Raw genomic sequence first — 24,299 nt, 5'->3', positions numbered from 1 at the left:
AACACCACAGGAAGATAACAGGTCACAGAGAGTGGAGAGGTTGGCATTCTGCTACACTGAGCATCTAGTTTAACATATAGTAAGAGTGAGTAGTACATCCAATATTTTAATACCTAAATGTACAAACCATACTGTGGATCACAAAGTTACAGAGGATACAGTCCCTTCTTGGGAGGGAGGATGCGTATGAGTAACTCATATACTCGAAAGCTATGAAAGAAAGCAGTACTGCAAAATTTCATATAGGATAAGCTAAGTCCTGTTCTAACCACAGTTCTAAATAAAGGGGTGACTTCTAGTTGGAGAAATCAAGGAAGGCAGCATTCATTCTACAAGTACTTAATGAATGGAATTATGAAAGATTATGGTAGTCTGGGGAAATGCAAGTAATATATTAGAGTTGGAGCACAGGAATAGAAGGGTTATAAACGGCAGATGAAGCTGAAAGGAAGGTAATGGCTAGATCAAAGAAACCAGTGATGTTTACAAAAAGGTGTTTCACCATGACTCATCCACCAAATGCAAAAGATTGCATTTGAGATGGCCCTGAAAGATGGGAAGATTTCAATGGTAAAACAGGGAGGAGGAATACAGAGGTATGAACAGGCAGAGGGACAGTGATACCCACTTACAGAGAATGGTGAGTAACTGAGACTGATCAGCACACCATTTGTGTTATTGTGGGAGATATGGCTATAGAAAGTTGGGCTGGAGCATATGAGGAGAGGCCTTAAATGCTAGCCAAGAGAATAGATGTTATCTGATAGGCAATGTAGAAATTACCGGGAGTTTTCTGATTAAAGGGGTTAAATAATTGGAATGGTACTTCACAAAGTGTACAGAATAGGCTGCAAAGTAAAGAAGTGAAGAAGATCAATTAGGAGGCTGGTGCAACACTCTAGGTATGATCCAAATGAGACCTGAACCAGGGTTATGGCAAATGGAGATGGAAAAGAAGGATGTGATACAAGTGACGAAGTAAAGGAAAAACAGACAAGGACTTGGCAGCTGCAGGTATTATATAATCTGTTAAGGAAAAAGAGGAGTCAGCAATCACTGACATATTTTTAACAGGAATGACAGGAATATGTGAGGATACATTAAGTAGGAAGAGGTGAATAAAAACAAGAAACAGATTGAGAACAAAAGAAAAAGAGACCACAAAGGGTCACAATTATGATTTTAGACTTCATATATTTGAGGTGCTTATCTGAAAAACTGCAGGAGATGTTAAACAAACATGAAAATGTGGTTCGGGAGAGATATCAAGGAAGGGGCTAGGTGCTTCAGAGACCATCACTGGTTTATTCTTCACAGCAACCTTATGAGGTAGGCAATATGAGGAGAGATAGGCTCAGAGAAGTTAAGCAATTCATATTCAAGGTTACCCAGCTGGTAAGAGGTGGCATCGGGATTCAAATTCCTATCTTTTGATTAAATCCAGTGCTCTTTCTAATACACAATGCTGTCAGAAATAATGATTTGTTATATAACTCTCTCCTCTAGTAGACAGTACACTTTTTGTGAGATTTTACTATCTTAATTGTCTTCAAATGCCTAGTACTTAGCATAGTACCTTTTGCTCAATAACTATTTGCCAATTTAGCTGGGAGTCATTTAAATAGTTGGTATCCATGCTGCAGGGCTTATTGAAATCTCAAGGTACAAACTGTATATAGCAGTGAAGGTGAACCATCAGCATCCTGGTCTCAAGGGGACAGGGAAAAAAGATGACAGACAAGTGGTCACAGAAATGAGCAGAACCAAGATGGGCAGTGATACCTAAGGCAGAACCATGACTGCCAAATGCCTCACAGACTTCCAGAGAGACGAGGACTGACCACAAAAATGCTTTACAATTTAGAAGTTGATTCAACTTTCAAAAGCTGAAGGAACAGGCTAAACTAAATTTTAAGGGGTTAAAAGTGTTGGATCAGTGTTGACTACTCTGAAGGACTTTGACAGACATACTGCTTATTTATTTTTCTTTGACCATGAGCATCTATTAACTGTTTTTTTTAAAGGCCTGAAGATGAAAAGCAAATGAGAAAAAAAAGCTCAAAGAGACGCGAAGATTTTGGGGAAAAAAATCAGGATATCTAAGCATGTTTGTAGGCAAAGGAAAAGAAGCTGGAAAAAATAAATCAAAGAAGGTAGAGTTGGGGCCGGCCCGGTGGCGCACTGCTACAGTGCACCGCTTGGGAGTGCGGTGGCGCTCCCGCCGAGGGTTCGGATCCCACATACAGACCGGCCGCTCACTGGCTGAGCGAGGTGTGGGCGCAACACCGAGGGTTGCGATCCCGTTGCCAGTCCCGGTCCGGTACGGGCACGACACTGAGGGTTGCGATCCATTGCCGGACACGAAAACAAAACAAACAAAAAAAAAAAGTGTTGGCAGAAAGAAGTACAAGACAATCAGTGTTGACTACTCTGAAGGACTTTGACAGACATACTGCTTATTTATTTTTCTTTGACCATGAGCATCTATTAACTGTTTTTTTTAAAGGCCTGAAGATGAAAAGCAAATGAGAAAAAAAAGCTCAAAGAGACGCGAAGATTTTGGGGAAAAAAATCAGGATATCTAAGCATGTTTGTAGGCAAAGGAAAAGAAGCTGGAAAAAATAAATCAAAGAAGGTAGAGTTGGGGCCGGCCCGGTGGCGCACTGCTACAGTGCACCGCTTGGGAGTGCGGTGGCGCTCCCGCCAAGGGTTCGGATCCCACATACAGACCGGCCGCTCACTGGCTGAGCGAGGTGTGGGCGCAACACCGAGGGTTGCGATCTCGTTGCCGGTCACGAAAAAAGACAAAATGGAAAAAAAAAAAAAAAAAAAAGAAGGTAGAGTAATGAGATGATAGTTAACAATGAAATCCTGAAGGAAACCAAGGAAACAGGTCTAGGAAAACAGGAGGGGTATCTCTTGCAAAAGACGGAGAGCCTTCCAAGAGTAGGGAAGAAGAAAAAGGTTGAGAAGAGTTAGAGAGCAATCCTGAGATGCAAACTGGTCTGGTGACAGCTACAAAGGGAGCAAGTTCACACCAGAGAGGTCTCAATCCTTGCAGTCAAGTTAAGGCAAGGTCAATCCAAAGACTGATGGAGGCTGGGGTAGGACTGAAGGCTTCTAAAACATAGAGACTGTTTGGAAGAGCTGCTGTGAGGAATGTGATAAGAATTAAGAAATAAGTTAAATGACTGTCAAACAGTAATGTCCTCCTTAAGATAAGAGAATGAATCTGTACTGACAGGTGAACAATCAAAATATCCCCAAATTATTCTAAACTATATTTTTAACAGATGCAACATAAACATAAAAATTCAGATCACAGCTGGCTGAATTTGATAACTTGATGTAGTCTTTTTTAAAAAGCAATTTGGCAATACATATCAAGACCTTTACAATTTTCACACCCTTTGCCCTAATTCCTTAACGTAATACTCAGAAATTTAGACGAAGACAGTCATGGTTAAAATGGGAAACAGTGCAGTGCAGTGGAAAGAGCACAGGGCTTAGTCAGTCAGATTTGGGTCTGAGTCCTGACTCTGCTACCTGACAGCTGTGTAACTTTGCTTAACCTCTCTGAGCCTCGGTTTCCTCATCTGTAAAATGAACTGACAATAGCCAGTTTACATAGTTGTTGTGGGAATTAGAGATAATGCATGTAAAACAAAGTAGAAAATAAATGGCAGTTGTTATAATTTATAGCAGTATAATGGATTCAAATATCCAGTAACTGAATGGTTAAATAAATTATAGTATAATCTGATAATGAAACATCGGATAGCCATTAAAAGTGGGATTTTCAAAGAACTTCAAAAATATTTCAGTGTATAGAATTACTTACTCATCATCTGGAGTGAGCTGGACAGGTTCATTAGTAAACTGAGAATCGAAGTTGTCCAAACCAAATTCCCCAGAAATATTTGGTTTAAAGGGAGGTACCACCTGCTTTTGCTCCATCTGAAAAGACATACTGGATGCCAGCTCAAGCCTGCATTCTTAGAAAAATTTCATCTCAACATTTCTTTTTTTTTTTGTCTTTTGTCTTTTTCCGTGTCCAGCAACGGATCGCAACCCTCAGTGTCGCCCCCGTACCGGACCAGGGACCGGCAACGGGATTGCAACCCTCGGTGCTGCGCCCGCCCCTCGCTCAGCCAGTGAGCGGGAACCGGTCTGTATGTGGGATCCGAACCCTCGGGCGGGAGCACCGCCATGCTTCCCAAGCGGCGCACTTATCCAGTGCGCCACCGGGCTGGCCCTCATCTCAACATTTCTCCTCTGCCCTCAGATGTCTCCCCGTCTTATTAAATTGAGTCTCTGGACACGGTTCTATATTAACAATGATGGACATAATTTACAAATCTGACATGGGCCATAATAATATTACAAACAACCTGTTCTACTACATTTATATTCTCATATTTTTGTTTTAAAACTTTTTCTAAAAAAGCACTTTAGAGAGTGGTTTTTAGTTATTTTAGCTGGAATGCATTAGTTTTTCAACATTCTTTAAAGACAATAAAAATTGGCCCAAGATAATAAAATCTAACACAGAAAACAATCAAAATTTACATACCATATCCCAATCAACATTTCGGAAGAATGGGTGTCCCTGAATATCAGCAAATCCTGTTTGAGGATGACAACCCAATCGTTCTTTTGGGTCCTATTGCGGAAAGAAATGTTTTAAGAATTGGGTGAATGTCATGCTTTAAAATAAGCCAATCGGGGGGTGGCCTGTTAGCTCAGTTGGTAAGAGCGCAGCTTTATAACCCCAAGGTCACGGGTTCAGATCCTTGTACCAGCCACCCCCAAAGGAAAAAATAAATAAATAAAATAAATCATCTTCATGACCTGTGTTTCATGCCTACTACATGATACCTTTAGTTCTAAAGTTGTAATGGTCTATCTTTTATATCTAGAAAATACAAAACTAGACCCAATTGAGTTATCTGAAGCTTATGACAGGTAAGATTTCCTCATGGTTCTCTCTACCTATCATGTAACTAAAACACACAGAATTGCCACCACTTCTTGCTAAAGAAAAATGGGAGCAAAAAGAGAGCAGCAGAATCATTTGAGCAGTACCCAGTTATTTCTTTGGCATGGGCTAGAGTGACCGTCAAAATATGCAAACCCCCAATTTCATCACCAGTTTGTTCTTACCTCAATTTAAAAGCCCTATGCTCACTTACAGCAACAAATCATAACCTCTGTAAGCCAGTGATACAACCAGAATCTGAATCACTGGACTGAGAAGGAGCCTGAAACTTATAAAATGTCTTGGCTTACTCACTACTGTGAAAGAATCACGTTCCCATTCCTGAATATTATTTTGCATATTAACATCTCTCACCTTCATTTTTTTTTTTTCCTTTTTGTCTTTTTTCGTGACCGGCAACGGATCGCAACCTTCAGTGTCGCGCCCGTACCGGACCGGGACCGGCAACGGGATCGCAACCCTCGGTGTTGCGCCCGCACCTCGCTCAGCCAGTGAGCGGCCGGTCTGTATGTGGGATCCGAACCCTCGGTGGGAGCGCCACCGCGTTCCCAAATGGCGCACTGTAGCAGTGCGCCACTGGGCCGGCCCTCTCACCTTCATTTTTCACTATGTAAAAAGATTGTTTTAAGTTTAAATCTTTCCTCACATCAAGTATCCAACTTATCTAAAGTTGGACTTATGATTACCAAGATCACAATCTTAAATAGATCCTAAAACTCCTCTAGTCTACCAACTGGAGCAAAGTGAATGATGTTCAGATTTTTAAGAGGCAAAGACAGTCATTTCATTTCTTCTGAATTTTATATAATTACAGAGTTCTTGATATGAGAATTTATAGGGAACACTACTGACCCAAATGCTCAAAAAGTATATGGTGATGAACAGAATCTATGGGTAATGACCCAGAGAAAATGAAAAAAATAGAGCCAAAAAAACAAGTGTGGCTAACCCCAAAGATCTAATTTTCTCCTAATTGAGTATAGGTTATATATCATTTACATTAAAAACATCATATTACTATACAGCTGGGAGTGAATTATATTGGCAAAATGGCAAGGACAACTCATCTCAGGATCTAATGCTATTAATTTCTCTTTGGTTAAGAGACAAATTCCAGCTCTAACTAAAAAAGTTATATACTCTACTGTTTTGGAATTGTATGTTGCCTGAAGCTCTACTTACAGTTTGACTTATATAAATAGAGACAAAAGACTTTTATACACGATTTATACCTTGTTGAGAAAACTCTTCAGGACACTTGCAGCTTTTACAGACAGAGAACGTGGTATGCGAATTTGTTTTTCCAAAATAACTAGAGAGAGAGATTATGGTATTATATTTAGCTTTTACATGGCTTTCACCTCTAAATTTTTACTATGAGATATTTAAGACATTCCAGCAGAAAGAATAAGACATTACATACACAACTGAAGTGCCTCGTGTACTTTACCAATCCCATTACTCTCCCTCCTTCTAAGAGACAACCTCTAATCCTAATGCTCTATTTATCATTTATGTGCATGTTTTATTCTTTGGCTACCTTACTGTGCCTCGATTTCCTCATCTGCAAAATAGGAATAAAAATAACACCTGTTTCACAGGTTGTTATGAGGTTTAAAGGAATTAATGTTTGTAAAATGGTTGGCACATTATTATAATATTTAATTTTATTGGACATTGCCAAATTATTCTCCAAAGCTGTTTTGTCAATTTTCATTCCCAACAGCAATCTATGAGAGTTCCAATTGCTCCACATCCTCACCACTGCTGGTATTATCAGACTTTAACATTTTTGCAAAATATATGTATATGAAATGGTAGCTCATTAATATTTTAAAGTGCATTCCCCTAATTACTAGTGAGGTTGAATGTCTTTCCACATATTCCATGGCCATTTGGGCTTCCTAGCATATAAAATGTTTATTCATATCCTATGATGGCTTTATTAAATGTAGAATTTTATGTCAGTCGTCATACTTCCTTGGATTGGGTGATAGAGGTCCCTGTATTTGTCTGCTTGTGTCTGTTTTGTTCAATTCATCGTATTCTCCATTGCAAGCCTCTTTTTTTCACCTTTTGAACTCTCTTATGTCCTGGTGCTCTACTTTTTCCCCCATACTGTTCTTGAACTTATGCACTCAGCCTCAGTGTCCATGTATAAAGATTATCCTTTCTAGCCACAGGATTCCCTCCTCCTATCTCTGTCTCTGATATATAATCTGAAAGGACCTCTTTGTTATGATTTTGAGTATGCGAAGATAACTGCGAATGGGACTAAAGACTATATAGGTAGAAAGGATGTATCAAAAAAAATTAAAGCTTCACACATTAAGTCAGGTGTATGCTGTCAAGATTATTCTTTTTTTCACTCAAAGTAGTAACCTGAGTCACCCTCATTTGTACTCTAGAATAGGTTATTCCACACAGAACCTCTCTGCCAATTACCTTGGAAAAGATAATCCTCTGTGTTTTGATCTGGGTTATCAGAGCTGCCAACAATATCAAATGGAGATCTTCCTGCCATCATCTCAAACATTAGTACTCCAAGAGCCCACCAGTCAACACTAAAACCTTCAGAAAGAAATTTTCAAGCAATAGATTATCCACTCTGCATTCCTAAAGATCAGTAATCAGAGATTCATTTCATCACATAATGAAGAAATAAACGTAATGAAAAAATAAACTCTAAATGGATTACAACTATCATGGTAGGGATTGAGAATTATAAAAATAATTTGCTTATTAACAAGGGTAGGTACCTAAAAGATAACTTTAAAAATAAAATTATGGGAAATAAAACATAAATTTCTTTTTCCAAATATGTCTGTAACTTCAGACTCATGCCCAGTATCTAATATTTTTCTTGAGGATATAATAAAATTGTATTTGAGAATAACCTCCTTTGGTCTGAACCTTAATCTTTTTGCTAGCTGATTATAGACTCTTGCAGGACCTTGGATTCAGACCGTGAGCAGCTATCGTCAGTATTGCATCCTACTTTACATATGCTGAAATCAGAGGGCCAGAATCCAAAGAGTGAAATGCTTTCTGAAGATGAATTTATCCTCTGGAGACTGATGAGTAATCTTTCCACCATCTTTCAGATTCCTGGGGAAAATATCCCAGGAAATCTGAATAATCTTGCATAGGTTCATGACTCTGGAATCACACAGCTGCTGGTTTGAATTCCTACTCTGCCACTTTCTAGCTGTACAACCTTGGACAGGTTATTTAAATTTTCTTTACATCATTCCTTATCTGTAAAATGGGAACTAATATAGGGTTGATGAGAGGATGAACTTGGTTAATTAATATATGTAAACTCCTTAGAATAGTGCCTGCCACTCTTTAGTGTTTGTCACTAACACAATATTATTCAAATGTGTACATCCAAATACCACCAAGGTCCTACTATCTCAGATTTCAGAGTTTGTGGGGTGTTCATGTAGATTTTAACAGGATCAAGAAAGTTTATGTTAATAAGATCAGTATTAAAGTACTATAGTATACTATAATGCAATTGGTACCACATTTTACCACCATCTAGCAATAGCTAAAATACCACCTATTTATTTATTACCATAATCTTCTCCTCTTAAAATTTCAGGAGCAATGTAATTAGGAGTACCACAGAAAGTGCTTGTTGTATCTCCTGGCCGTAATCCTTCCTTTTATTAAAAAAAAGAAGAAAGAAAGTATAAGATGCAAAATTCTGTTTTAAATTCACCTTTTCTATTTCATCTATCATATAATTTAAGTATCTGTAGGTAATACATTAAGCTTAAATAATATTTCACTATAACTGCCTTTATTATTAAAATCATGGATTGCCCTTAATTAGCTTAAAGAAAACCTGTCCCCATTAGATATTGCTAAAGAGTTACTCCAATTAAGATAAAATGTTGCATTTAAAATAATTTATATTCAAGTTAAAACTTAATACAAAAATTTAACCTTTGTGATTAAAATGAATCATATTTCATGAAGATAAGAAGCACTTCAAATCCTACCTCCTAACATAACCACTGTTGAAATTATAACGTTTTCTTTAGGGTCATTTTTCCTAAAGTACATGTTTTTTGGTTTTGCATTTTAATAGCTACAGGATGGAGAAAATTAAGGCAAAAACATACTAATAGGAATAAGTGGAGAAACTACATAATAAAAGGAGCAATCACCAAGAAGTTAAAACAAATACAAGCTTGTATACACCTAGCAACATTGCTTCAAAATACAAAGAATAAAAATGAACAAAAATATCAGAATTTCACAATCCCCAATTATGACAGAAGATTTTAACAAATCTGTACCAGATATAGATCATACAGACAAAAAATTAGTAAAAAGAGAAAGATATGGACAAATGTAGACCTAAAAAATATACATAACATGCATACATATAGAATATGTATGTTCATACGTGTGTGGAGAGAGGCAGAGAGAGAGAGACTCCTTGCATGTAAAATAGAGAATATATATCCTTTTTAAGTACACGCAGGATACTGACTATATACTAAGTCATAAAGAAAATCTTAATGTATTTCAAAGAACCATTCAGACCATTCTCTGGCCACAAGGCAATTAAGTAAGAAATCAACAGTAAAAAGAGAGTATAAAAACAACTGAATAATAGTATATATAATTAAGCATCTGGTTTTTTACTTTACAAGCATTTCCTAAGTAATTACAGACTTCCAGTTATTAATGATTACAGAAAATGCAACTGAACATAGGTACTTAGGATTTAACCATTTCTTTATTGTTAGATTATATGGTACAAAATTCCAAACCAAAAAAAGGGGGGAGATACACATTGAAAATCAAGCCTTCCTTCCATTCCTGTCCCTGACTCATACAGTTCCAGCTCCCTAGAGGCAGCCACTATTATGAGGTTCTTATGTGTCCTTCCAGAGACATTCTGGGCATGGTGTACATATTTTTCTTCAAATTTTACCCTATTATGTACAACACTGCTATAAATATCTAGAAGAAATATTTAGTAATATGTTGTGACTCCAAGGACTTTTTAAAAACGATTCCTAATAGGGATATATATGCTATTTTTGTATACTAAGAAATATGAATATTTTTTAAGTTGTTTTATATTATTGGCAATGGTTTATCATAAATTCTCAAGATAAATGACATGTATTTTCAGGGCAACAGTCGGAGGGGAAAGATGAAGTCTGTTAACTGGTAACAAAGCCATGCTAAATCATTCATTTGTTGACTGAATATCTGAATGTAGGCCCATTAGCTAAATTATCAACAGCATAACACAGATGTTGTTATTAAAATTCCCATACTGATGAAAAAAGAGATAAAGGCACATCAATTCATAAATGGCTAGTTTTTTACTCAATAAAATTAATGATCATAAAGTATTCCAAACTTAAGTCTGAAGATATTAATTCATGTTTTTATCACTGTCCTCTGCACTCTTTATATAAAAGCATGTAGTGAGAGGCTGAGGAAATTAAATAAATTAAAACCTGAAGGAAGTATTTCTGGAAAAACTGTGAAAAAATTTTTTAGTGTATCCAATTTCCCAAGGAATTGTTGTAAGCAAAAGAAATTCATCCAATAATTGCATGAGGTCAGACTTAAGGTAAGTTTAAATATTGACTCTAGATTATAAGATAGTAGAATATAAACTTTTAGGGGGTTCATATCCCATTAACTTTAACATCACAATGCTGTAAATGTGTCATTGAGAGAAGAGACAAAGTCTGTCAGTAAAGTCTTTGAACAGAAGTTCCAATCCTAGTGTCTTTTTCCACTAATAAAACTAAACAGTTCCTGAAGAAGAGGGGAAGGTAGAAAGGGAGATAGGCAGAACAACTACTTTAAAGACCTACTAAATAAAGATCGCTGAGATTTAGTAAAGATCCTGACTAATTTGATTGAGATCCTTGTAAAGAATGAGAACAAACCAATATTATTTTTCAATAAGAGTAACAAAATGTGAAGAAAGGAGGGAAGGAGGGAAGGAGGGAAGGAGGGAAGGAGGGAAGGAAGGAAGGAAGGAAGGAAGGAAGGAAGGAAGGAAGGAAGGAAGGAAGGATGAAAGGAGGGAAGAAGGAAAGAAGAAAGAGAAAAAGGAAGAAGGGAGGGAGGGGAGTAGAAAGGGAGAGAGAGAAAGAGGACAGGAGGGAGAAAGGAAAGAAGGATAAAAGGAAGGAAGGAAAAAAGAAAGAAAACCTTAACTAATTTTTATGATTTTTATATTTTCACTGTTTATGTAATGCAAGGCCATTATAATAACTTAAAAATATATAGAAAAATAAACAGAACAAATGTGTGATGCTACATAAAAGAATAATAATAATGGAATTAAAGAATTCTATACTTTAAGACTTAATGCTATATTATAAGCATTTTATATTGTTATGAATTTTTTGTAAACATCTTCTTACATGACTTTATAATAACTATCATAAACTACAATAAAATTTTTGGTCATAATCGTCTCCTCATAGACCAAACTATTCAGAATACCAAGAGGCAGAATTATTGGATCATGGCCATCTTTAAGATTCCTGATAGATCCCCACCAAACTGTTTTTCAAAAGGTTGTAACAATTTATACACCCACCAATGACACAGGAGAATGCCCATTCCATTAATCTCTGGTAAATACAGACTATCCTAGTTTTAAAACCAATATCTGACAGGCAAAAAAAGGTCTCATTGTTTTAATGTGTATACTTTGCTCTTCATATTTTTTGTTTGGTTTTATTTTCTCTTGAGAATTATGACTCCTTTATTATTGTCACTGTTTTTTTGAAATGAGAAAAAAAAAGTCCTTTCAGAAAAAATGACAGAGATCAAAGAGGTATCACAAATATACATAATGGGTACACAGGGGTTCCACTCTCTAAACTTTCTAATTGTTTATGATCGGAAATTTGCATAATAAAAAACTGAAGGAAGTTATCAGAAAACTGTCTTTGAGTTTTATACATAAGAACAAAAGTAGTTTAACTGAAGATTTTATATTCTATTATACGCTGAACAGATAATAAGGTTGAATCTTAAATACGATTAGACATTTAGATAACCCAGCTCTGGAAGAACTTCTCTCAGGTGAATGAGGAATGCAGTTCACACATTTATATGCTTATTGCCACACTGACTATGTGAAGGTAATTTTGGCCCAGCTACTTTAACAAGGAGTAGTTCCCTACACACTTTATGAAAAAAGACCAGACCTTTAAATGAAACACTGTTAACAAAAAACAATAAAAGGCCAAGAAATAAAGATGACATGTTCTGAGACTAACTAAAATTCTTATTTTATTATATTTTATGTTACATATTTAAATTTTAAATCTAAAAAATGTTATAGACTTCTGAGGAAAATCCTGAATGGATTATTTAAGAGTCAATAATAAATGGCAAAAATTCTCACTAGGAAGGTGATATGCAAATGGTTGTGCTAAAGTAGAGGAATTGCAGACAATTTTTATTTACAAATTTTCTTCAATATTGTGACAACTTTCAAAACAAAAAGTTACAGATAATAAAAAGAGACTAACTCATTATGGCATATATAACACAAAAGATACGGAATTTAGCAAATGATTAGGAAAAAAGTACATGTGTTTCTGTGGTAGAATTCCAAAAAGTATCCTAAACAAAGTATCAATCATTTCAGATCTTTAAACATTAAGTTACTTTATCAAGACAATTTTATGAGCTGCTGAAAATCATTTTAATAACTAGAAAATTTTCCTCACCTTACACATGCCATAGTCAGTGAGCTTTATGTGCCCTTCAGAGTCCAGTAATACGTTGTCCAATTTCAAATCTCTATAAATTATCCCTCGCTCATGAAGATAATTTAATGCTAGACTGATTTCTGCAGAGTAAAACCTACAATAAAATAAAAAATAAGTAACTTGATTCAAATTATTAAATTGTGGTAAATTTCTAGAGGAAGGTATTTAAGTCCTACTTTCACCTGCAGTCGGAAACACAAAAATCACATCATAAGATGTTTTCTCTCCCAATATTGTTAGAAACTAATATAAAAAAATAAACTGAAGTAATATAAAAAAAAAATTGAAGTACCTTAAAACATCTGAGCCCAAAACAAAATTATAAAAGTTCCAGTTTAACTCACATTGTTCATAGTTATTAATTTGAAAGTTTCAATCTGGGTCCTTGGACGGACTTTAGGCAGTACAACTGGAGGCAGAGTTGTATGGACGTGTAAATTTTCTAGGGAGTTCCAACAGCTTTCATAACTTTTTTAAGGGACCAAAGACACCCCTCTACCCCCAAAGGCTAAAAACCATGGGTCTAGAATATAAATAATACTATAAGTTGACTGCTCAAACCATAAAATTCACACCAAGATTTTAGAAAAGAAATGAAAAGAAACTATTCTACAACTATGAAATTTAATATTAAGAAAGAACTTTTTAAAACTGCCACCAACTCACTAGTGGTGATGACCAGAACTTTTGGACTTAATAATGAAAATGAAACACCTAAGCTGGTTTTTGGCTGCTTAGGTGGCATGTTATCATGATTATGTTTGGAGGTACATAAAACACACCTTCTAGCTACTTAATTCCATGTTTAGGAAACTTGAGTTCTTATCCTGTGCTTTAGTTCCTAGAAAAGCAAAGATTGTATAAAACCAGAACTGGCACTTTAATACAGTAAAAACCAGACCCCCAAGTCCAACTGACCAAACAAGGAATAAATACTGGCTATATTTACAATTTAAAATATCACCTGTGACTTTACTAGGAAGGGTGGCCATTTGATAAAGCCTAAATTCATAATAAACATAAACAAACAGTAAATTAAAAAATAAGCAGTAAGTTAAAAAATAATAATTAAAAATTAGATGAGTGCAATTTATACCCATTCATAAAATTTAAAAATATTATATTTTCGAGATGTATTCAATGAACTAGTAAGACTTTCACTAAATAAGTTATTTTAAAAAATGAAATCTCTAACCTTTGTTTCCCACTTAATAATTATATACATATAAAAACTCACATGCTTCATTTTGGCATTACTTTCATGAAACAGGAAAGAGTGAAAATTACTGCCAAGTATAAGTAAAAAAACAAAAAACATGGTACTGATGGGTTAAACTGTTTATTCAAGGCCATGATCCCTTTCCATGTACATATAAATAATTTATAATCTTGTATATTAATATCAAATTAAGGGCACAAAATTAATATTTAACACTTTTTCTCTTATTCATCAACATGTATGGGATGAGATGGAAAAAAAGCCAAAGGCAGAACAATTCAGAAACTGTAATCATAGGAAGAACAGTAAGAATTACATAATAGTGTAAGAGGAATTATTTTATTTCTCTCAAGTATATATGCGTAGCACTCTTCTACTGAAAACCTGTCACAGGGATTACTGAAAACCTGTCAAAGAGATCACTGCAAACTTGATAAGATTAATGTGTTTGTAAATTTATTAATTATTTAAGTGGCTGATGCTGAATAGAGAAAATATTTGAAAATAATTGGTTTTAGTAGACTAAAGTTTCCCCTTTAATACTGTTTATGCTTTTCAATTGCTTAGGAAGCACTATATATATATTATATATACTACAATTATAATACATAATGTTACATAAAATAATGTAAACTAACTTTTCGCTCAGCCTCTACATAACTTACAAAGAATTAACTAGTATCAAATTAAATTATTTTTTGACTGTTTTCAACCACTGCACATAAAAAGTCATGCAGCCCTGAAAAAATCCAACACAAATAAACAATGAACAAAAAACTTAACCTGGCATGTTCTTCGGGAAGTTTTCTTTGTCGCTGCATATGAAACATTAGATCTCCTCCATTTACATACTCTATAACAAAGAACAATCTAAAACACAGGAGAGAACCCATCAAACCAGATGCAAAATGAGGTAGTATAACTGTACTTTAAACACCACAGAAACCAGTCACAACAAACAGTATTTTCTATGATTTCGCTTTTAAAAAGATGCCAAGAATTTGGTGGAAACAAAGGGTATCTAGAGTACAGAAGATAAGAGAAAGTAGACCAGCAGGATAATAATTCTGTAACTTGCTACTTTTATTCCAAAGTAGTACCACTTGCAGTCCAGAGCCACTCACTCCTATCCCAATTTTAGTATTTACTAGATAACTCATGATCAACTGTTACTCAAGGTAAAGAAGTTAGTTAAACTCTAGGAAACTTTAAGTCATAAAACTAGAATCCTGGGGATATTTAAAAGGTTGAATTTCTACTTCTATGATCTGGCTATTTCTTGTTTTGCCTAAAGCAGGTGATTTCCTAATGCTGATCCAATGTCAAACTAGTATCACTGATTGGAGTATGACTAATAGGAAATTGTAAGCATAATACTGTTGTGTCCTTCTTCATGACTTCTACTTCATGAATCACAGCAGAAGGATTCTTATCGTATAATATACCTAAATGTATGAAGCCCAGTAAACATCCCATTATCTTTCAATCTTACCTGCTTTCTGTCTGAAAGCAAGAATGCAGCCCAACAAGAAAAGGATGATTGGATGCCTGCTCAAAAACATGTTTCTCTGTTTGTACCCAATCAATATCCTATTTTAAAATATGAAAGAAATCTATATCAAACTGAAATGATATCATCAAAACTAATAATAAATTTGTTCTTAGCAATTCAATTTTCATAAATTGTAATAGTCAACCAACTAGGCTAAATAGCAAAACCACTGATAATCATGAAACAACTTATATACAGAGAAAAATACCTAGTAAATATTTCAGTATTGTGAAATGGTCTAGAAAACTTTACAAAGCTCAAGTACTTCCCTTGATGATAATATGGTTTGATTTTTGTTATTAAAAAATTTAATAATGATCAGATTACTTTAAATATCTCTTATATAATCTGTTTGAAGCATATATTTAGAAAAATAGGCTGAAATAATAAAGCACAAACATTGAGCTTTCCTCTGAAATAGTACTCTTAAGCAGTTTAACAGTTTAGAAATAATAAAACATCAGTGTACTTACCTCATCATCATTGACGAGCTCTTTTTTCACAACTTTCATTGCATAAATACGATCTGTTTTTTTTAATCGAACCAAAAGTACTTTGGCATAACTTCCTCTTCCTATTACCCGGAGCAAATCAAAATCCTGAAGGCCTAAACTGGATGAAGCTTTGCCACTTTCCCTCGTGTTCATTGCCTGTTGAAAACATTTATATCAAAGAGTTATACCTGGAAGCATTTTTGCACAATATGTTATATTTCTAACACCTACTTATAACTATAATAATTTAAAAATAGTTTCTTAACATAAAAATACTATCTTAAGTTCTTAATTCTTTTCTTGTATCATTCCAAACCACATAATCTAACTACTCAAGAGGCAGAATGAGTTCATGAGCTGAGGTAAAGAGGAGTGGTAACAGGAATGGAGAGTTAAAGGATGCTAAATGTTAAAGGATGTCTTAAAAAGGAACTTATAACTTTTGGGTATGGGGGTAATGAATATGTGTGAATAAAAAAATGACACTAACTTTGGTGACTAGGAGATTAGAAGTACCACTGACAGGGAAAATAAAGTATGTGGATAGGATAAGATTGACAGATTTGTTGGAGATAATACATTGGTTTTTCATATTGAATTTAGAAGTTACAATGGGACATCAAGATTAAAGAATCTGCTGGAAGCTTGATATATGAAATTTGAGCTAGTGAAAGGACACATTCAGAGGCATGTGGCATTTCTGTATGCTATAGACAGAAAACAAGCACAAGGCAGTTCAACCAGTGGAAGACATTCTTTTCCATAGAATACCAAGGCCCCTTTGGAATGACAAAGTAAGCCATATAATTCATTCACAACTAGAAATTTAAACTTCAGGCAATTTATACAGAAGACTGAAGATAATATTTTATTAGATACCTGCAAAACCATCAGCACATAATCAACAGATTTACCCATGAGAAGAAAGTATGAATTCTCTGGAGTATTAAAAAAAACAAAGAGCAAATTTTGAGAATGATAAAGAAATCAGTAAGCACAAAATAGAAAGGAGAGTATTATGTAAATGAGAGACAATGACAACTCAAAAGAATAATCATACATGAAAATTTAGAAATAATAATTTAATTTGGTAACTAGGATAAATAGGGGAGTGAAATGAAACCAGAGTAGGAGCAGATTAAGAAAGAAGATAATGGTAAGAAAATAAGTCAATGTACAGACTTAAAATATGGTTATAACTGGAAACTATAAAGAGAATGAAATGGAACAAAAAAAGCATAGTACTTTCTCAGACACAATAATAAGACTGAAACAACAGAAGCCAGATAACAATGGAATGTCCCCTTCAAAGGGCCTAAAAAAAACCCTGCTGATCTAGAATTCTTCTATTTATTTATTTATTTATTTTTGATTAAACATATTTATGGAGGACACAGTTGACTATCAGTATTTGCGTACAGTATGTGATGATCAAATCAACATTACTAGCATGTTCATCATTTGACACAGAATTTAATCCTGCAAAAATAGCTCTCAAATGAAAGTGAAATAAAAACATTTTTCAGACAAAAACAACAAACAAAAAACCCAGAAAATCCATCACCAGTAGGCTCTTGCTAAAGTAAACACTAAGTTGAGCTCTTCAAGAAGAGAAAATATCTCACATGAAAGGACAGAGACGTACAAGAGAATGAAGAACAAAAAAGGTGAAATGTGGGTAAATCTAAATAAGGATTGACTTTAAAAACACTAGTACACAGAATTTTAAAATATGACAAAAACAGCACCAAACATAGGAAGGGAGATGGAATTAATTTAAAGTGTGATAAGATCACTGCATTTTCCTGGAAACAGTAAAAGACACTACGTTAAGTGAAATAAGTCAGGCACAGAAAGATAAATACTGCATGTTCTCACTCATATGTAGGAGCTAAAGCTCATCGAAGTAGAGATTGGAATAGTGGTTACCAGAGGCTGGGAAGCGGAGGGTGGGGAGAAAAGGGAGAGGTTGGTTAAAGGATACAAACTTACAGCTAGACAGAAAGAATAGGTTCTAGTGGTCTATAGCAATACTAGGTAGGTATAATTAACAATACTTTTTTGTATACTTTCAAATGACTAGAAGAGAGAGGAGTTTGAACGTTTTCAACACACAGAAGTGATAAATATTTGAGGTGATGGATATGCTAATTACCCTGATTTGATCATTACACATTGTGTACATGTATCAAAATATCACTCTGTACTCCCTAATATGTACAATTATTATGTGTCAATTAAAAAATTAAAAAGCAATAATTTGTATTCAATTTTAATAGGTAAAGAATGCAAGATGCAATCTCTAGACTAGCCAGTAAAAGAATGGCAAAAAATGTCAAACAAGTTATAAGAGGTTAAAAAAAAAAAAAAGGTAATAAAAAATAATTAAACCAAAAGAAGGCAAGAAAGGTAACACAGAATAAGTGAGATATAAAGACGCACAGTAAAATGGTGGACTTAAATAAATAATTACATTAAATACAAAAATACTTCATACTAAATACTAAAATAAACATACTAAATACTATAGTCAAGGATTGTCTGACCAGAGGGAAAGAAAAACCCAACTATATAATGTTAATAAAACACTCACCTTAAATATATGGATACAGAAAGAGTGAAAGTAAAAGGATAAAAAACTATATCATGTAATCATTAGCCAAAAGAGAGTTGTTGTAGCTAAACTAATATGAGACAAAGCAGCAGTAGCCTACTGTGGTAGGGTGACTTCTAAGATGGCTCCCAACGATCCCCAATTCCTGGTATTCATGCCATTGTGTAATTCCTCTCCCCTTGAGCATGGGCTGGACCTTATAACTTGCTTCTTTTGAACAAAATATGGCAAGAGTGATAGGATGCCACTTCTGAAATCAGGTTACAAAAGAATGTGACTTCCCTCTTGCTAGTACTCACTCTCTCTGAATCTTATTATTTGTTTGCTCTGATAAAGCAAGGTATGATGTTGTGAGCTACCCCATAACAGAGAGGCCCATGTGGCAAGGAACTCAATCCCTATGAACAACTAGGTAAGTGCATATGGAAGCTTTGAAATGATGGCAGCCCTTGTCAACACCTTGACTGATTCCTGTATGGGACCCTGAGGCAGAGGACTTGTATTCCTTACCCATAGAAACTATGATGTAATAAATGTTGTTTTAAACCACTAAACTTTGAGGTAAATTAATATGCATTATTTATCTAATATACAGACTTTAAGGCAGGCAAGAAGCATTATTACAGACAGAAAAGGATAGTTCATTATGAAAAAGCATTAATCCAATAGAAGATATTATAATTTTAAATTTGTATGTACTTAATAACATAGCCTCAAAATACATAAAGTAAAAAATAACAAAAACAGGCAAATCCACAATGAAATCTTTCAGTAGGAAGGAACAAGCAGTTGAATATGTCACGAGATTACTGAAGATTGAATAATATTGTTAATAACCTTGACCTAATTGGCTTGTACAGAACACTGTACTCACCAACTACAGAATACATAATGTATTCAAAAATTCATATAAGACATTTACCAATCCTATGTGCTTGGTCTTCAAGTAAGTTTCAAAAAAATTCAAAGGACTAAAACCACACAGAACACAATCACTGACTTGCAGTGAAATTAATCTGGAAGCCAATAACAAACAAAATTTCCCAAATATTTAAAAATTAAGCAGTAAGCTTTTAAGTAATATATGAGTCAAAGAAGAAATCACAATAGAGATTAGGATGTATTTTAATCTGAATGACATAAAAGCATAAGGAAATGATGAGAGGGGAGATCAGTGCACTAGAATAAAAAATAAGCACTTAACAGAGAAGAGCCAAAAGTTTGTTCTTTGAAAAGACTAATAAATTGATATCGCCCTGGCAAGACTGATGGGGAAAAAGGGGAATACGCAATAATCTTTATCAGGAATAAAAAAGGATATCACTTCATATCCTCAGAAATGAAGAACCTGGGCTGGCCAGTTAGCTCAGCTGGTTAGTGCATGGCACTGATAACATCAAAGTCAAGGGTTTGGATACCCCTGTACCAGCCAGCTGCCAAAAAAAAGAAAACAAAACAAAAAGAAAACTCCAGGCCCAGAGTGCTTTTATGGTGAATCTTTCAAAAGTTTAAGAAATAATGCCAATAAATAATGCCAAACAAAAAACAAAATAAAACAATATATTGGCAAATCAAATCCACCATATATAAAGAGAATAACATCATGACACATGGAGTTTATTTCAGTAATGAAAAATAGGTTTCATATTTGAAAATTAATGAAATTTACATATGATTAATTCAATAAATGTCAAAGGATGTTTTTGACAAAATTTGACATCTTTTTATGATGAAGAAAAAAAATCTTAGCAAACTAGGAATAGAGGTAAACTCCCTTATTTTGATAAGGGGTATCAACCAAACAGAACCTACAGGAAACATCAAACTTAATGATAAAATACTAGAAGATTTCCCTTTGAGATGTAGAACAAGACAATAATGTCTGATTACCACTTCTGTTAACATCATTTTGGTCATCCAGAGAGGTACCTGCCAATTCAATAGGCAAGAAAACTAAATAAAAGCTATAAGATTTGTAAAGGAAGGAATTAAATTGTTATTCACAAATGACATGATCGTATACATAGAAAATCTAAAAACATCTGTAAACAAATTATTAGAATTAATAAGTAAATTTAGCAAAGTCGCAGGATACAAAGGCAATTTAGAAAAAAAATATATATCTATAAAACAGCACTTAATAATTAGATAACTAAATCTAAAAATAATACCCAATACCTATATTGCAAGAACTCTGAAAACTACAAAACATTGCCAGACATTAAAGAAGAGCTTAATAAATGAAAGAATATGCCATGTTCATGGATTGAAGACTTAATATTGTAAAGACATCCCTTTTCCTGAAATTGATCAGCAGGGTTTTTAGTTGATTTTGTGGAAACTGACAAGCTGATTCTAAAATTTGCATGAAAATTCAAAAAGCTAGTAACAGCAGCCAAGATAATTCCCAGAATAACAGAGTAGAAGAACTTACTTTACTAGATAAAAAGACTTAGTAAAAAAGACTTACTTTACTAGATGAAAAGCTATAGTAATCATAACAGTAGGATATTGGCACAAGGATAAGCAAGATGAGGGAAAATAAAAAAGAATCCAGAAATACATCATGTGATAGACATAATTGATGAAAAGATAGCTCTGCAGAATAACAGGTAAAAGTATAATCTTTTCATTACCTTCAATAACTTGGAAAGGCAAGAGATTTCTTGAACAGGACCCATAAAAGAAAAGATTTATGTATTTCACCATATTAAAAATCGAGAACTAAAAGTATTAGGTGAACAATCTGAGCTGCAACAGGAAATCTACATAGACATGATAGTACTTCATAGACACTTCTTATTCTCTATAGATTGTAGTCTGGGTGCCTCTGGAAACTTTAACTGGGTGACTGTTAATATTTAATATAAAAACCTAGTAGGTTGTCAATAAACGTTAGCTTTCTTCTCCTCTTCTAAAAGTCATTTATTTAATAATGAAAAAAATGAAATAAAAATCAAGAATATGTTTATCAAAAGACACCATCAAGAGAGTGAAAAAACAAGCCACAGAGTGTGAGAATATATATCTGATAAAGGACTAATGTCAAGGATATATGAAGAACTCCCACAAATCAATAAGACAATGGCAGACCACCTCCCCTTTTTAAAAAAGGGGTAAAAGAGACAGAACAGGCACTTCACAAAAGATGATATCCCAATGGCCAACAAATATATGAAAAGGTATTCATCAAGGAATGTATAATAAGCTACCTCTATACAATCAACAGATTGGCTAAAATTAAAAAGACTGACTATACAAAGTGCTGACAAGAATGTGGAGCAAATGGAACTCTCATACATTGTTGGTGAAAGAATAAATTAATACAAGCCCTTTAGAAAATTGTTTGCTATTATCTACTAAAGCTGAATGTACTCATGACTCAACAATTCCCCTCCTAGTTATACACCTAACAGAAATGCTTATATAGGTGTGCCAAACCACATTTATAAAAGTGTTCATAGCAGAATATCATAATAATCCCAATCTAGGAACAAAAAAAATCAACAGTAGAACAGATAAATTGAAACAACTGTGAAAATGAATGAAATACTCCTATATCAAACATAGCTGACTCGCACAAGCATAATGTTGAGTGAAAGAATCCAGATACAAAAGAATATATGCTGTATGAGTCCAGTTATACAAAATGAAAAAAAAAGGCAAAACTAAACTGTGGTGTTAAGATAGTGGTTACTTGTAGGGGAAAAAGGAGTGTAAGTGACTGGGAGAAGGCACAAGACGGGCTTCTGGGATGTTGGTAGACCTATTGATCCAGGTGGTCATTACATGGTTACTGTTCACCATGTGCTAATTCATCTAGCTATATACTTGTGATTTGTGCATTTTTCTGTATGCATGATATTCTTCAATTTAAAAGTATATTAAAAATCTTGAATATAAAGGCAAATGAGTCTTTGGTAAACAATCAAACCAAAATAAGAATAAGAATAATAATACTGGTAATGAGAAACTCCAAAAGGAACAAAAAGCTATAAAAGAGCATCAAGGACTAAATAAAAGGAAACATTAGCAACTTATGATTCTAGAAGAACAGAGGATTCATTCCTTATTATCAGGACTTTCCTTCTTTGACTGATTCATTCAACTTATGAAGAAAATATGGAGGATTTGGTTACAGTTGCATGACAGATTATAAATGTTACAAACCTTGGCAATGTAAAAATAAATACACAGCTAAAAGAAAAGTTGGGAGTAAGAGCAGGCATAGCTAAAGGAGAACCAAAATACTGACTAAAATAGAATAAGAAACTAAGATGTGAGATTAAATAAATTACCAACAGATTTGCTTCAAAATTATAGAGGGGTGAGGGAAGTGGGTAGATAAAACAAGACTGGCCATGTATTGATAATTGCTTTAACTGGGTAATGAATACAGGGGCTTTGTTATATTATTCTGTCTTTATTTATGTTCAAAATTTTCCATAATAATAAGTTGGGTTTTGTTTAAATGGTAACTAAGAGAAGAGCAAAACAAATACACCTATCAAATATTGGAAAGAGAAGAGAAAAAGGGGAGGTAGTGTGAACTAAATCTTTCTTGGCTTGGGCCGAGCCCGTGGCGCACTCGGGAGAATGCGGCACTGGGAGCGCGGTGGCGCTCCCGCTGTGGGTTTGGATCCTATATAGGGATGGCCGGGATGGCCGGGATGGCCGGTGCGCTCACTGGCTGAGCGCGGTACAGCAGGTCTCAAAAAAAAAAAAGGACAAAAAAACAAAATCTTTCTTGGCTAGAAATACATAAATTTGAAAAACTGAAAAAGAGATATAAACATTATGAACACAACTAAAAATGCTTAAAAACTGTTCAAGAGTAGAACTCTGGTTACCAGATTCTAGGGAGGGTAGAGGGGAAGGAAAAACAGGGAGAGACTGGCCAATAGGTACACAATTACAGTTAGATAGGAAGAATAAGTTTTGGTATTCCATTGCACAGTAGGGTGACTATGGTTAACAGTCAAATTTTGTATATTACATAATAGCCAGAGGAGAGGCTTTTGAATGTTCTCATCACAAAGAAATGAGAAATGTATGAGGTGATGGATACACTATTCTGACTCGATTATTATACAACATATATGGATCAAAACATCAGATTATACCCCATAAATATGTACAGTTATAATGTGTCAATTAAAAAAAAAAACGGTTGCCTCTAAGAAGTCAAGTTGGGAATAGACGATATGAGGCATAATAATCTTTTTTACTACCAGTTTTTTTCAAAAAATTGGTTATCATTTTAACTAAATATTTTTAACTAAAAATTTGTTTTGTTTTAAAAACTGAGAAAGTGCTTAATAGTCAGAAAAAAATAGTGACAGTTAAGATGATTAATCCTTTATACTTTAAATAAATAATTAGCCCACAAAATGGAAGGGTCTATAATATATTTTAAATAATACTACCAAGTATTCCAAACACTATTCTTAAATACATTATAATTTTCAGGGTATGTTATCTTAAACTGAAAATAAGTTATCCCACCAAATTACTTCCTAAATTAAATTAAATTAGTAATTTAATTACTGAATTAAATCAGAATCAAACTCTGGAATCATTAAAAATCATTCCTGTATTTTACCATTATGATCTAAAATCTAAGCAGGTCCATGTGTCATA

At 34.2% G+C, this 24,299-nt stretch overlaps 1 protein-coding gene across 1 annotated transcript in view; it reads right to left on the bottom strand.

Annotated features, from left to right (window-relative positions):
• Positions 1-24,299, bottom strand: part of PRKCI (protein kinase C, iota) — a 63,858-nt gene that overhangs the window by 3,215 nt on the left and 36,344 nt on the right. Inside the window, exons 9-17 of the mRNA XM_008576150.1 lie at positions 16,025-16,201; positions 15,492-15,589; positions 14,783-14,869; positions 12,739-12,874; positions 8,580-8,667; positions 7,445-7,570; positions 6,232-6,311; positions 4,574-4,663; positions 3,842-3,957 (exon numbers count right to left, since the gene is read on the bottom strand). Coding sequence (XP_008574372.1) covers positions 3,842-3,957; positions 4,574-4,663; positions 6,232-6,311; positions 7,445-7,570; positions 8,580-8,667; positions 12,739-12,874; positions 14,783-14,869; positions 15,492-15,589; positions 16,025-16,201 — 998 coding nt within the window. The remainder of the gene's footprint in view (positions 1-3,841; positions 3,958-4,573; positions 4,664-6,231; positions 6,312-7,444; positions 7,571-8,579; positions 8,668-12,738; positions 12,875-14,782; positions 14,870-15,491; positions 15,590-16,024; positions 16,202-24,299) is intronic.

Source organism: Galeopterus variegatus, unplaced genomic scaffold, assembly GCF_000696425.1.
Source record: "Galeopterus variegatus unplaced genomic scaffold, G_variegatus-3.0.2 Scaffold1299, whole genome shotgun sequence".
In the NCBI taxonomy this organism is placed as follows: domain Eukaryota; kingdom Metazoa; phylum Chordata; class Mammalia; order Dermoptera; family Cynocephalidae; genus Galeopterus; species Galeopterus variegatus.
Note: the sequence above shows the minus strand (reverse complement) of the source record. Positions and strands in the feature narration are given on the sequence as shown.